The sequence below is a fragment of the Meriones unguiculatus genome, chromosome 10 (genome assembly GCF_030254825.1).
Source record: "Meriones unguiculatus strain TT.TT164.6M chromosome 10, Bangor_MerUng_6.1, whole genome shotgun sequence".
Taxonomy (NCBI): domain Eukaryota; kingdom Metazoa; phylum Chordata; class Mammalia; order Rodentia; family Muridae; genus Meriones; species Meriones unguiculatus.
The window spans coordinates 99,465,227-99,480,867 of NC_083358.1; the positions used below are offsets into that span (position 1 = coordinate 99,465,227).

The 15,641-nt window shown below is 42.3% G+C and overlaps 1 protein-coding gene across 1 annotated transcript; it reads right to left on the reverse strand.

Moving 5' to 3' along the window:
- Window positions 1-4,810: 4,810 nt before the first annotated feature.
- Window positions 4,811-15,606, reverse strand: Wdr77 (WD repeat domain 77). The gene is made up of 10 exons (XM_021658781.2): window positions 15,309-15,606; window positions 14,894-15,079; window positions 13,289-13,430; window positions 12,977-13,026; window positions 10,449-10,519; window positions 10,284-10,338; window positions 9,798-9,869; window positions 9,080-9,188; window positions 8,336-8,404; window positions 4,811-7,613 (listed from the first exon to the last, which is right to left on the reverse strand). The coding sequence occupies exons 1-10, from the start codon at window positions 15,421-15,423 to the stop codon at window positions 7,454-7,456; spliced, it is 1,029 nt and encodes a 342-aa protein (XP_021514456.1). The 5' UTR covers window positions 15,424-15,606; the 3' UTR covers window positions 4,811-7,453.
- Window positions 15,607-15,641: the final 35 nt, after the last annotated feature.

A 15,641-nucleotide genomic window follows, 5' to 3' on the forward strand; every position in this document is an offset into this window, starting at 1 on the left:
ATCCCTGCCTTTCTACACCCTCTGCATGCATTTTCCTCCCCAAGTCCACTGATAGGGGAGGTCTTCTTTTCCTTCCTTCTGATCCTAGTCAATTAGGTCTCATCAGGATTGTCTTGCATTGCATTGTCTTCTTCTGTGGCCTGGTAATGCTGCTTTCCCCTCAGGATGTAGGTAATTAAAGAGCAGAACAATCCATTCATGTCAGAGACAGTCCCTGTTCCTATTACAATGGAACCCACTTGAATACTGAACTGCCATGGGCTACATCTGTGCAGGGGTCTTAGGTTATCTCCATGCATAGTCCTTGATTAGAGTATTAGTCTCAGGAAAGACCCCCTATGCTCAGATTTTTTGGTTCTTTTGCTCTCCTTGTGAGTTCCTGTCCTCTTCAGATCTTACTGTTTCCCACTTCTTTCATAAGATTCCCTGCATTCTGCCTAAAAGTTGCCCATAAGTCTCAGCATCTGCCTTGATAGTCTGCAGGGCAGAGCCTTTCAGAGGTCCTCTGTGTCAGGCTCCTGACTTGTTCCCTCTTTTCTCCTTCTTCTGATGTCCATCCTCTTTGCCTTTCTGGATAGGAATTGAGCATTTTAGCAAGAGTCCTCCCTCTTGATTAGTTTATGTGTACAGATTTTAGTAGGTTTATTCTATGTTATAGGTCTATATGAGTGAGTATATACCATGTGCATCTTTCTGCTTCTGGGATAGCTCACTCAGGATGATCTTTTCCAGATCCCACCATTTACCTGAAAATTTCATGATTTCCTTGTTTTTTTATTGCTGAGTAATATTCCATTGTGTATATATAACAATTTGTGCATCCATTCCTCCACTGAGGGGCATCTGGGCTGTTTCCAGCTTCTGGCTATTACAAATAAGGCTGCTACAAACATGGATGAGCAAATGTCCTTATTCTGTACCTGAGGCTCTTTTGGGTATATGCCTAGGAGTGTTATAGCTGGATCTTGAGGAAGCATTATTCCTAGTTGTCTGAGAAAGCACCAGATTGCTTTCCAGAGTGGCTGTACAAGTTTACATTCCCACCAGCAGTGGAGGAGGGTTCCCCTTTCTCCATAACCTCTCCAGCATGTGTTGTCTCTTGAGTTTTTGATCTTAGCCATTCTGATCGGTGTAAGGTCATCTTACCAAAAGCAATCTACAGATTCAATGCAATTCCCATCAAATTACCAACACAATTCTTTACAGACCTTGAAAGAAAAAATTCTCACCTTCATATGGAACAATAAGAACCCCAAAATTGCTAAAACAATTCTCTACAGTAAAAGATCTTCAGGAGGTATCTCCATCCCTGATCTCAAGCTGTACTATAGAGCAACAAAACTAAAAATTGCATGGTACTGGCATACAAACAGACTGGTGGATCAATGGAATCAAATAGAAGACCCTGACATAAATCCACACACTTATGGACACCTGATTTTTTTACAAAGATGCCAAAACCATTCAATGGAAAAAAAGACAGCATCTTCAACAAATGGTGTTAGTTTAACTGGATGTCTACAAGTAGAAAAATGAAAATAGATATTTATCACCCTGCACAAAACTGAAGTTCAAGTGGATCAAAGACCTCAACATAAAACCACACACACTAAACTGCTTAGAAGAAAAAGTGGGGAAGAGCCTTGAACTCATTGGCACAGGAGACAATATCCTGAACAGAACAGCAACAGCACAGGCTCTAAGAGCAACAAGCGATAAATGGGACCTCATGAAACTGAAAAGCTTCTGTAAAGCAAAGGACACTGTCGTCAGAACAAAATGACAGCCTACAGATTGGGAAAGGATCTTCACCAACCCTATATCTGACAGAGGATTAATATCCAGTATATATAAAGAACTAAAGAAGTTAAACAGCAAAAAATCAAGTAATCCAATTAAAAAATGGAGAACAGAGCTAAACAGAGAATTCTCAATAAAGGAATATCGAATGGCAGGGAAACACTTAAAGAAATGTTCAACCTCATTAGCCATCAGAGAAATGCAAATCAAAACGACCCTAAGAGACAGCACTCTTGAGCAGTAGCTAGTGGTTTTCCTGCATGGGAAGTGAGCCTGGAGGTCACAGGGGAAAAGGACCCTGAAAAAGCTTTGTAAGAGTCAGGAAACATTTGGGAGAGTAAATGAACCAACCCTGGGCCTCAAGAACATGAATATGATTATAGACCCAGAAGCCAATTTAAAAAAAAAATGCAACAATGCAAAGTTTTGTGGTTTTTTTTTTTTTAAATGCTGTAGGTCAGATCTTCCTTTGATCCATCAGTTTTTTTCCCCTGCTCCAGATGGCCTCAGATACTGCTGCATGTGCATTAATAGATGCCGAGCAGATCTCAGCACAAAGGAGGACTTGGAGAAATCATCTTGCCCAGCAGCAAATCTGTTTTTCATTTGTGAAATAAAATAAGCAAAAAACTCTCAATTTTCAAATCAGTAGTTTATTTACAAATCAAAGAACAAAGACAAATGGTGTAGAGTGTTTTGTTTTAGGTTGTGTGGTGTGCCTTGGAGAAACAACTGATGGGCGCAGACCAGGGAGCTCCTTCCTGCACTGTTATCATCTCTGGGGTGCCCTGAGTCCTATTTATATGCTTTATGTACCTTTCATTCCCTGGGCTACTGTTAATCTGAATCAGAAGATCAGCAAGCCTCCCAAGGCCAACAAGAGTCAGGATTGGCAACAACTGCTCCCATTCATTTAATAGCCCCTGGTGTTTGTTCACTCTAAGAGCCATGCTTCTTTTGCCTCCCAGTCACTATCCATGTGCCCTATTTCTTGTTATTGGATCTATAACTTTGCAACCTCATCTGTAAACTATTGGCAATACAGTTGGTTTCTGGGGCCTCAGTCTTGTGAGGCTTCCTCTAGCTCATGGCCTGAGGCTCTAATGTTCCCCTTTGAGACCCTGATATAAAATGTTGATTTTTATTTCTGAGCCCTCTTTATTGTTTGTTCCTCCTGCCTCTCAAGACTTTCTGCATGACTGAGATGGCCCACGACACTCCTGCCAGGAGCCCTGTCAGTGTAGCTTGTTTGCCAATCTGTAGCGGAGCTCTCCATATGCTCAGGAGGATACAGTGCTGAGAAAGCCAAGACAGAACAATGGACACCAGAAATGACCTCTAATTCAGGGATGACCATGACAAAAACCTGGCAACCCTGACTCTGTATGCCTACTGGTTAATAAACAGTCACACTGTGAAGGGGATAACATTAAAAATCAATGTTCTGGGTCCATTCGTTTGTTCACAATCTTATTCCTTCAGTTCTTGGAGGAAAAAAAAAAGCCAATGCTTATGTGATACATCTACTGGAATTTAGAAAATATTTCTTAGTGCTTAGCCTATTCTTATAGGAAAATATATTTACTAATTTATCTTAAATAACTGAAAAATTCTCCAAAACTGCATGACCCCTCCCATATTTCATATTTTGAGATGAAGGCAGGAACACAGATGAGAAAGTGCTTTGGTTTCATCAGAACATTTGATTAAAACTTTGACACTATGGATGAGTTGTGGAAGCATGTTTAAATCAGCTGTGTGAATGATACAAGATTTCAAAGAATATTGACATTTCACAGTAAAACTGAATAAGCACTTCCTAGCCAGTGGCCTTAACTTAAAATGAAGTCTGTTCTACAATATTATGATTGTTAATCATGAAAATTTACCTTTTATCTTCATATTGAATGTTTGTTGTATTAGAAAATGTGTATTATCATATAAAGCAACGTTTTCACAGATCATGTTCCTTTAAAAGGTTTTTAAAAGTTAAGTAATTGCTTCAGGTTTCTTATTTTAGAGACAGGCCCTAAATAGCCCAGGATGATCATGGGAGCTCTTTACTGAAGGACCCACAGCTACCTCTGTTGCTACACATCCAAGAGTTAAGTAGTCAGCCTTTGGAATGAGAAAATAGACATTCAGGGAACCAAGTGCATACAACTTAAATGTTTCTAAGTCTGGCCACTGTCAAATGAGTTCTGATAAATTGTAGACTGCAGAACTGAAGCTAATTTTGCCTGTAGGTGTTAAACATATTCTCAAATACAATCTTCATTGTATCGCTGAGAATCCAGATGAGAATTACAGCAGAGTGGAAATTTTTCAGTTGAAACTCTTTAATTCTTTTAGCACAAGGCCTCCAAACAAAATGCTTGTCACAGGGACAAATGAAAGCTCAGTGACTTTTCAAACAATGATTCTGGCTGGCTCCCACCAGAACTGTATTTTAGGGACTAAACTCTATTTACTGAGCTACTGAATTTTGCCAGTTCATTCCTTACACACAGAACAGCAGAATATCATTTAGGTATTCCACAGTATGTGGAGGACCACATTAAGCATAAGCGAAGACTGTCGGATGATGCATTATGTTCAGTGTAACTTAAGTTATTCCTCCCTTCCAGAAGTTCAGTTCTCCTTAGGCCTCTTTGGGTGTACCTGTCCTATGACCACACACTAAAAACACCCAGGTTCCCATAGAGAAGTCCAAATTCTAAGTCATGGAAAAGCCTCATGAGGAAATGTGTTTGGATGCTCAACAGCAGTCTACTTACCTTGCTTACTTTCCAACAGTATTACGTAGACTATAGTTGAAAGTTCTTGAGATTGAGACTGGAGTTCTTTCACCCTTTCCCAAACAAAAGCAATTTCCTGGTTATTGACCCCCTCCCCTTATTATTCATATTGGCAATAAGCAACTCACTACAAACTCTGGCAAGATGCAAATTCTCTTTAGTTTCTTCCACACATGGACTGGGATGCTTTAAGCCTTCACCATACACACAAATAAAAGGCAGTTTTATTTTTATTCACATTTGTGGACTCAAAGCTAGGCCAAACAATGAAAACACAAAGAAAAAACATTACGCATTCTGTCCAAACATACTACCTTTCAAAATCCAAGGCTCTTTACTCTCCTGTCTAGAAACAATGTTATGGTAGCATATGAAGTTGGTCGATTTTAGAATACACGGCCTCTTCCCCAATATTGTGACCTTCCTTACCTACTATAAAATATAAACCCAAAACAGTTTGGAGTTTGGGCAATTTTAAATTTTTACTTATGTGCATATATATGCAAAGGACAAATTGCAGTCAGTACTGTCCTTTCGCTGTATGGACTGAACTCAGGTCATCATGCTTGACATCAAGCACTTTTACCCACTGAGCAACCTGACCCTGACTGGGTACTTTTGAAGCTGAGACAAAGAGACACAAGAAATGTCCATATAGCCCTTTACTAAAGAACCAAGAACCATCTTGAGTGATACCTAGAGAATCAATAATATCTGATGTTTTCTGAGACTATACAGACCGTCAGTGTTGCTTGTCCAAAGCACTCAACACTCTAGAAACAAGTCTCAGACCTTGCTGGGCCAGAGGTCAGCGGTTCAACCGTGGTGAGGCTACTGGGCTTTTGTATGAATAGCAAGGCTAAGGAAATGTATTCACTCTTGTTCAGACAGCGGTTAACACCAAACTGAACAAAATGCTTTTCAGTAAGCAAAAACATCCTATTGTCCCATCACTGGGGCTTGCAGTACTAGAACTATTCCCAAGACAATGACCTGCTGTAACTAGTCTTATATTCTTGATTTTGAGACTTTCATCTTGTATAGACTGTACAATCATCCAAAATTGTTTGTCATTACTCATGGCTTTGACTAGGTTGTATACCTATAACGAGTGAATTTTACCAATACACACCTGAAGTTAAACATTTAAATTTGTATGTCCATGTGGAATAACGGTGTCTATGGAGGTCAGAGGCATCTGATCTGGAGTTAAGGTGGCTGTGAACTTGGCAATCAAAGTTAGGTTCTCTAGAAAAGCAGCAAATGCTCCTATCCACTTTTGTTTTTGGCTTCAAAACAGGATTTCTTGGTGAAGCCTTGGCTGTCCTGGACTCACTATAGACTAGGATGGCCTAGAACTCAAGAGATCTGTCTGCCTCGGCCTCCCTGAGTAATGGAAATGCATGCCACCACACCCAGCTATCCATCCCACTTAATGAAAATACGGTTCTGCAAAAACTTGTTTTTCTTTGGTGTCATTTCAGCCATTCTAACATACTTTATTAATCGCCTTATGCTCAAAAAGCAGGCCATGTAAATGCACTATCTGCCCTTCTTCCCTAAGTGACCACAAAGCACAAGCTTTATCTCTGAGAAACAGAAACTGATTCCACCTACTTTATTCCTTCTCAGGAACTTAAGAACAAGCTTACCTCCACACATGGTCCCAGGTGACCATGATTGCAAATTCTTAAGTGTTTTCCTCAGGGATAATCACAAAAGAGGCTCATGACTAGCAAGAATAAATTGTAAAGTTTCAGTAACTTCAGCTACTAATCCATGAACTCAGAGTGGCTGGTCCACCAATGCCAAATGTAAATAAACACTTAAAGTTCTAAGTACATACTCTGGGAATGGTAGAATATAAAGATACTGGGCAGTTAAGACTGACATTCTGGTGACTCACCTAAGCAAAGCAGATAATAACGGCTTTGCAGAAAGCAAGAGGGGGATGTCAACGACAGTCTTTATTTCACCTTTCAGTATTTCCAAGTTTCCCTGATGCTGATCTCAAACCTTAAGAGTCCACGAATACAGCATTCAAACTTCGTAACTCCAGAGGAAGGTGCCCAGAGACAATCAGGCCTCAGGGCATCTTTACATGAAGAAAAAGATACAGACGTCTCTGTAACAACCCATATCAGTTTTCTCATTTCACTAAAACATCTCTAAGTGTTCCATCATCCCTAGAACTTGTCTGTGAAATCTAGGACAGGAAAACATTCATCTCTCTCACACACAACACTGAGGAGGGAAAGGGGTGAGCAAGTACTACACTATGACAGCCAAATTTATTCACCAAAAAATGAGTGATTCGTTTTAATAGGGATTTATATAAAATTGGTATGTCCTGTGTGTCTTCTTACGGTACACTGGGCTAGACTTTTGTATAAGTATTTCCCATAACTGAATAATAAAATGAATTAAATTCTATATAAAAATAAGTTACCACATCTCTGAGTATTGTGAAGTATTCCCATCCAGGGAATATTCACAATCCATATTCCAAACAACACAGCCAATTCCCAGATACGGGAAGCACAAAACCCTCTGGTCACTTTGTTCAGGGTAAAGAGCATTGCTTTGGGAGAGCTGAAGGGTAATTTCCCCACCCAAGCTACATAACACACTCATACACATGTGCTCTCACACATACATCCGTCTATGAAGGCTTTCCTTGAGTCACTATGGGATGCAGCCTCCCTCAGGCTGAGAATCTGCCTATTTACTGCACGGGACTAGGGAGTAAACATGCTCTACAAGGCTCCGGTGCTCTCATAAATGGAAGGCAGGGGCAAGCAAGTAGACTCTTGTGGGTGGAGGGCTTGCTTTTTTTTTTTTTTCTGAAATCCATTCTACTCCACAACAAGCTCAGGTCCAGGGGCTGCAAGAGGCTCCAGAGGCACAACATGGTGGATGACCTGATGGTCCCAGCCAACTGTGGTAACAAGGGAGTGATTGAGTGGAGACCACGTAGCATCTCTCACAAAGTCTCTGTGCGCTCGACTTCTAAACCTAGAAGAAAAGGAGAAAAATGGGGGCAGGGAGTAAGAGACAAGACAAAACATAGGCAGACATATGAAAGGAAATGCAACATACTCAGGACATATTTTTTGAAACATTTCACCATCTGAACAGCCTCATTACCAGGACCGTGAATGTTCAATTATCTGTTCCAGTCTACTTTCCAAGGTGGAAAAATGGTAGACAGAGCAAGGAAGTGATATATTCAGTCAAGCAGAAAATGATGGAAAAGAGGGGCGCACACGCAGGTGTTCCGCCCAGTGCCTTTTACTCTCTAACAGGGTCCACTTCCCTGCGTGAAGCTGGAATGATAGCTTGACTTAGACTCAGACTGCCTCCAGCACTCAGTCTCTGCAGACACACAGACGCAATTAGCAAGAATTTTTTTGGGGGGTGGGGGGTGGAGATAACTGCAGACAAAGATGGAGTATTTTCTTATATTTACTTTTTTAAAAAATTGTGTGTATCTCCATGTGGGTGTGTGCACCTGAGTGCAGATGCCCACAAAAGCTAGAGGCATCATTATAGACAGCTGTGGGCATACTCATGTGGATGCTGAGAACACAAAGGAAGTGTTCTTAACTGCTGAGCTGCTTCTCCAGACATAACAAAGGAAGAGTTCTGCATGCATGTTTCTGAAAGAAAACAGACCTGCTTGCCCACTTTGTCTTTGATCCCTGATTCCTGACCACAAGATAATACTTCAAACTTACACCTCAGAAAGGCTTGAATCCAACACAGCAAGTGAGCAGTCTTCACTGAGAGAGACCAGGAAGGGAACACTAGGAGAGGACACAAAGGAAAGAGAAGATAAAACCTATGGATTCCATAACCAAAATCTGACTGAGCCAGCCCCAATCCCACTGTAAACTGAGCTAGGAAAAAGGGCAGCCCCACTCTGGGCTAAAGGCTTACTGCCATTGCAATCCTAAGGAGAGACAAGAAAATGGAACAGAGCCAGGGCTCACAGAAACCATCCACTCCAATTTGTCCCTCTCTACATTAGCAATTAGCCAGAAGCACAGGCTCCTCAACCACACTGTGCCAGAAGCCTACAACATTAATCAGGCTGTGTTGAACAGGAATGAGATCACATTTCAGCTCTTTTCAGACTATACCAACCTAATAAGGACTACAACGACTAGCTTAGAAAAACCAAGCTTGACTTGGGGAGGGACATGCATGCAGAGGGTGGAAAAAGGGAGGGATTGGGACGGGAGGAGGAAGGGAAGCACAGGGGGGGATACAAAGTGAATAAAGATTAATTAATAAAGAATTAAAAAAAAAAATGAGGGGAAAAAAAAAGAAAAAGAAAAACCAAGCTTGGATACAGTCCCATCTAAGGAACAATGTAACCAGCTAATGCTTGCCAAAAGATACATCCCTCTATCGCTCCATTCCCATTCCTTTACCATATCCCCACCCATCCTTTCCAGGTCCCTAGTGATAAACAGTACCTGTGTGGAGAGAATACCAATCTAGTGACACACTGGGAGTGCACAGCTGAGCTGAGGGTACAGCTTAGATTCTTGGTGTCCACAAGGGACACTGATCCATTCTCATCACCTGTAGAAGAAACAGAGCATATCACAGCTTTGGGCTGGGCATTTTAATCCTAGCATGTGGAAAGCAGAAACTGGAGGATCTCTGAGTTCAAGGCCAGCCTAGTCTATATATCAAGCTTCCAGGACAGCTCAAACTATATAGACTAGATAGACCCTGTCTTGGGAAATTACAAAAAAAACAAACAAACAAAAAAAAAAAACACACAAAAAACACAACACTTTGATGTTAGCCAGACCTGGATTTGAATGAATCCTAGTTCCTCAAGATGTTGACAAGTTCATCATCCTGAGCAACAGTTTCTCTTTGCAATGTTGAATCAGTAAGTCACTGTGTGGCTGTGACAATTGCTAGATAACTTTAACTACAAGCTATTACCGTATGCAGTCATATAGTAGAATATAATTCCTAACAGCAAGCACTTGCTACCTAGCCCACTGATTTCTAACCATGCCCAGAATAGAGGAGCTGTAACAATGAGGAATCAAATCCGCTAGGGAAAAATGTTCTCCAGAACTAAATAAAACTACAATTCGTGTGGTGCCCAAGTGTGCTGACAGGAGCACTTTGTCATCCTCCCCGTTCCCAAGTCAATGTGTCATGCTGCCTTACCAAAGACAAAGACTTCGCTCTGTTGAGGATGCCAAGCCAGGGAGGTAGGGAGGTAGCCAGAGTCACTGCAGCCTGGAAGGGAAAAAGGGAGGTTTGGAACAAAAGTCACAACCTCAAAAGCAGTCTTTCAAAAGAAGTCACTAAGTCCTGGGAACACTTTCACTGGGTTTCTTAAATGCTGCTACAGCAGTCATGCATGTCTTCACTTATCTATCCATCAATCTCCTGTGGGTACACAGTTAAAGGACAAAGCATACACATAATAACCCTATCCCTTTTGTCCAGCTATATGTAGAGTAAACCACCCACCCAGAAGCTCTTGGTATTTGCTGCACTATGGTGAGTGAATGAATGAAATAGAACATGGTGTCAGTTGTATCTCAGACTGTGGGCATCTGGCAATTCTGCTATGACTCTGGTTAACAAAAGCCTCTTCCAAGTAGGTTCCCATTACCACTCTCTCCTCACCACTTATCTCAGACTCACCTAATTGTGACGCTGGCTTGGGGCAGCGGGTATCCCAGAGCAAAATTCTACTGTCCTAGGAAGAGGAATAGAAAAAGGGTTTCAGAATCCAAAACAACAGCTACTGGTCAGTGATTGGGCTTATTAAAGTTTAGCTGTGGTTGGAAAGAAGTCACTGGATCTCACCTCACTGCATGAAAGAAACACAGACTCTTTGTGGGGAGAGGCAGCAACACAGGTGACCTGTCCCGCATGAGCTGTAAAGGAGAAACATGGCAGAGAAAAGGGAATGTGAGAAACAGGCTTGCTTCATCATGTAACTTAATAATATGACAGATTATAAAGTAGAACCAAGAGTAAATGTTGATAGAGTTATAAAACCCGAGAAGGGTAGCAGAAATAATGAACTGGTAAAGACAACAACACTCAGTTACAGTCTTAGTAAAAGAGAAGGTGTTTGCATTATAGATGTCATCAAGAAAGAGGCTTACTAACCATGTCCGTATTAACAGAACTCTAAGTAATTAAAAAAAAAGCTTTATAGAGTTCTGGTGTTAAGTCAAGCAAGTTTTCAAATGTGCTTTCCCATCATCCTTCTCCCACTTTCCAGGCAGACCCCACACCTCCCTACAGCCCAGGTCTTCCCATGCCAGCCTGGAAACCCAAGCTCTCTCAAACCAAGAGCAAAACAGCAAAGGGGCGCCTGGCGAGAACTTAGTGGACAAAGTGAACCTGTTTCGGTCACCCCACAAATACAAGGGTGGCTCCATGGCTTGCCTCTCTGTTTCTAACAGAACTAAAAAATAAGACAGTTGCGGTCATAAGGTTTTTGTCATTAGGCTGTTTGTAAACAGTTTCTATAAATAGGTTTGACTTCTATAAAAAAAAAAAACAGGTTTAAAAAATGTATAATACATGATATGCCAAAAAAATTAACTTCTTGGCAACTACCTAAATTTAAGAAAAAATATTCATGTATTAAATGCATGTGTGTGTATGTACATGTGCAATAGCACATACATGGAGGTCAGAGGAAAGCTTGCAGCAGTCAGTTGTGTTCTTCTACTAAGTGGATTCCAAAGAACAAACACAGGTCTACAGGCTTGGCAGCAAGTACCTTTACCCACCAAGCCATCTAGCCGTCTCGCTTGCCCACCCACATTTTTTTAACAACAAATGTACAGAAGAGTTTAGCTTTTAAATTTTTTGGGAGGCCTATGCGCAATAAATACATAAATAGAGAAATAAATGAAAAAATGAATGAAATAGACAGAGACATAAATAAGAGTCATTACTACAAATTAGCTACTAGAGGCTGAAATCACTGAGGTCATTTAATCTGCCCTTCAAGCATAACCAAATGGATCTGCCTAAATGGCTCTCCGTTCTGCTATTGTCAGTCTAGAATCCATCTTCATGAATTCAAAATTCATGAAGAATTGCTACCAAAATAAAGCCAACTCCTAATTCTGTTAATGAAGCAAAGCAGAAGGAACATTAGAGTGATGAAATGTTCCCAAAAGATATTTTACAGGAGAGGTGAAAATTCAACAGTTAAATTCAAAATTCTTGGGCAAAAGAAAGGGCCCAACCAGTAAAGTGTTTTCCACACCAGCATGAAGACTGAATTGAACCCAGAATCCATGCAAAAAGCCAAGTATGGTGGCACTTGCTTATAATCCCAGCACTGGAGAGGCAGAGACAAATGAATCCTTATGTGGCTCCCTGGCTGGTTGGCCTAGCCTCACCTGTGAGCTTCATGTTCTAGTGAGAATCAGTCTCACAAAACAAAGCAAACCTTTGGCCTCCATAAGTTGACCTTTGGCCTCCATACACATGTGCATACCCACATACGTACACAAGTCTCAGGGTTTATCCTTTGAAAACAGAAGGCTCTACTGTGGGTTAAGATGGAGCACAGCTTACTGCCATAAGGAGGCTTGAATGCTGACAAGAAAAAAGGATCTTGATCTGTAGGCTACAAGAAACCAATGAAGAACCAAGAGTCAAAGATTACACGTAAAGATATGAGTGTTGACTGTCTAATGCTAAAGCCTGATGGTAAATGAAATGTAAGGGACTGTCCAAATGGAAACTCGAAAGTACCTGATGAACTCTGAGAATAAGAGGATAGAGGCTGTTGGCCCACTGCTGGTTTGAATGACAATGACCCCCACAGGCTCATATATTTAAAATGTTTGGCTCCCAATTGGCGGACTATTTAGGAAGGATTGAGAGATGTGTCACTGAGAATGGGCTTTGAGGTTTCAAAAGCCCACATCAGGCCCAGTCTTCATGCCACATGCTTGTGAACTAAAATGTAAGCTCTCAGCCACTGCTCCAGCACCATGTCTGCCTACTGCCCCCATGCTCCTCGCCATGACAGTCAAGGACTAACCCTTTGAAACTGTAAGTAAGTGCTCAAATAAGTGCTTTTTCCTATAAGTTACCTTGATCATGATACTGTTTCACAGCAATAGCACAATAACTAAGACACCCATGTAGTTAAAAGGCTGTGAAACTATCAACAGAAACAAGAACAGATGAAAAAAGAACAGGTGGTAGATAATGGAAGCTCACTGTAGTCTGGGAGTAAGGAGAGGCCAATCAAGAGAACAGACTTGCTACTATTATTAGCCAAACAAAGTTCAAATATCCCAAAGGAGAAAATAAAAGATGGCTATAGCCAGGACTGCTCAAGAAGGAATACTTACCTCGGTATGAATTCAGTGACATCTGCTGAGCCAGATCCCAAATTTTGATGCTACAATGAAAAAAAGAAATTGGAATACTGACTTGCACCATCAACATAAAAAAATGTACTCAAACAAGAACATGCTAGTCCCATCTGTTTTCTAGACTCCTGCTGTCTATTTACAATGCACTACCAAAGCTCACAGGAAACAGGCAGGCCACTCCTCACTAGACTTTCAAATCAGCCAAAAGCATTACTTAATGAATATAAAAGGAGAGTAAAGCTATCCACAGGAAGCCTAAAGATGGGAGTAATGAAAACAGCGACCCACCAGAAGTCTTTGCTACCACTGACAGCTTGTGTGCCAGAGCTCAGGACAGTGACAGTAGATACAATGTCATCATGTTCATACTTGCAGAACTTGCTGACAATAAGTGTCTCGTTTTCATCTAGCTCCCACAATTCAACAGCACCTGATGGGGACAGAGTGGCATGAAATGTAGATGAGGGAAGCACAAGCCTGAGTTATACCAAGGCAGTAATTCCTGCCTAGGATTCAAGCAGACACTGTTACTAACGCAAAGTTGTTCCTGTAAAAGCAAAGTCCCTGTAATTAAAGGACTTCACTAATTTCCAGGCATTTCAGTTTTCTGTCACCCTACAGCTATCCTAACAACCACCCAGATGACTATGTGAGGAAAACACCTAGAAAGAGATACTAAACAGATATAAAATCAACAATTTTGCTTCCAGAGAGAAGATACTGGAAAAGTGGTTCCCAGGGAGACAAAGATAAAGCCTTACACAACACAGTTCAGTGATGCAGTTATGCAGACAGCAGTAAATAGTTGATTAGACTGCTTGAATAAATGTCTTGCAATATTTTAATGTTCAAACTCAACTGTCAGAGATTCAGTCTCTAATGTCCTACCTATCAACTTCAGACTGTGCGTGTGTGTGTGTACAAGATCTTTAAGCGTATAGGTGTTTTGCCTTGATGCATGTCTACTCATCAAGAACATACAGTGCCCATGGAGGTCACAAAGAGGGTACTAGATCCCCCTAAAACTAGAGTTACAAATGGTTATTAGTGGCATGTGGGTTCTAGGAATCCAACGCGGGTCCTCTGGAAAAAGTCAGTACTTGTAACTTCCAGGGCATCTCTCCAGAACCAAAATAAATCATTCTATTTTCATTTTTAAGATGGGTCTCCCTATATAGCTTTGGCTGGCCTAGAAATGACCATGTAGAATAGGCTAGCCTCCAACTCACAGAGCTCTGGCTGCTTCTGCTGAGAATCAAGGCAGCACCTACACCCAGCTCCCACCAACTTCTCAGCTCTGATTTGAGAATTTTATATGTGCATACAATGTAGTTTGATCATATTCACCCCTAACTTATCCAAGAGTCACCCTCCATCTCCTCCCAACTTTTTTCCGCCAAAGCCTACATTGCTCAACCTGACACTCAAAGAAAGTGCAATTAAGGGCTGTCCAGTGGTAGAGCAGTTACCTAGCAAGGTGACTGGGTTTAATTCCCAGTACACACACAACAGCAAAAAAAAAAAAAAAATAGGACCAGGCATGTTTACACATGCCTTTAATCCCACCACAGAGGGGGCAGAAGCAAGAGGAAGACCTCTGTGAGCTCAAGGCCAGCCTGGCCTACTTAGACGGCCAGAACAATATGGTGAGGCCCGTCCTCTAAATAAATAAATGAAAACAGGAAGACAATACCCAATGTCTTCAGCAACACCTCTTAAATCAACATTCTCTTTGGTCTAGCCTGGCCGGGGACCAAAAGAAGATTACAATCTCGTGTGAATTGACTGGACATTGGCCACCTGGCAGTTTAGAACCTTAGAAAAAAATACCTTCCCCCTCCTCCATCCTAACCTGTATCCAAATCTTCAATTCCAGGGAACTGGGTAACTAACCTGAATCAGAAGCCACTAGGATACCTTTGTCCCCTACCCAAGTGAGGTCGGCTATTCCAGCCTCGGCCTGGACGCCGGCAGAGCAGAAACCTTCGTTGGGGGCTGCATTCGGATCCTTGAAAAACCACAGAGAGCCGGCCCAACAGCGACCACTCAGGCTGGAGGCCCCGAGCAGGAGGGAACCATCTACGGTGGGGGAGAGGGAGATTACAAAGTGTCAGATGGAACGCCCGCTCGTTTCTATGGTAACCGCACAGACCCCTAACCGGGAGGTCTGGCTCTGAGCTGAGGTTTGAGGGGTAGGGCCGGGGCAGTGCCAGGACACACGCCGCTCGGCGGCCTTGGGAAGGTCGGTACTGGGAAAGGACACCCACGGCTGGGTAAGGGGGCTTCCAGGCCGGGGATCTCAGCTCACCAGACCGGTACCGTGCAGCCTCCAACTGCCTTTCCATGCAGGCCGGCGCATTAGGGGGCAGGTTCCACTCGCGGGCCGTCGGGGCCACGAGCGGGGGTGGGGTTTCCTTCCGCATCTCCACGATTCCAAACGCAACCTAGATCCAAGCTAGGGAAGATCCTGATTTCGCGCTGGAGGGACTCCCCACGTGGTGCACCTCGGCTCCTCCGCCCCTCTCCGAGGGCTACGCTCTACTTCTCGCGAGAGTTAAGTCGGCGGCTTGCTTTTCCGCCTGCTCTTCCGCGCAGCCCGACTTCAGGCTTCTTTTTTTTTTTTTTTTTTCCTCTTCTCGCG

Coding starts and splice junctions, on each gene's coding strand:
- Wdr77 (XM_021658781.2), bottom strand. CDS start 15,423: ATGCGGAAGGAAACCCCACCCCCGCTCGTGGCCCCGACGGCCCGCGAG. Junction 13,027..13,288: donor AGTGGTAGCAAAGACTTCTG/GTGGGTCGCTGT, acceptor TTTTCATTGTAG/CATCAAAATTTGGGATCTGG. Junction 8,405..9,079: donor TTGGTATTCTCTCCACACAG/GTACTGTTTATC, acceptor GTCCTCTCCTAG/TGTTCCCTTCCTGGTCTCTC.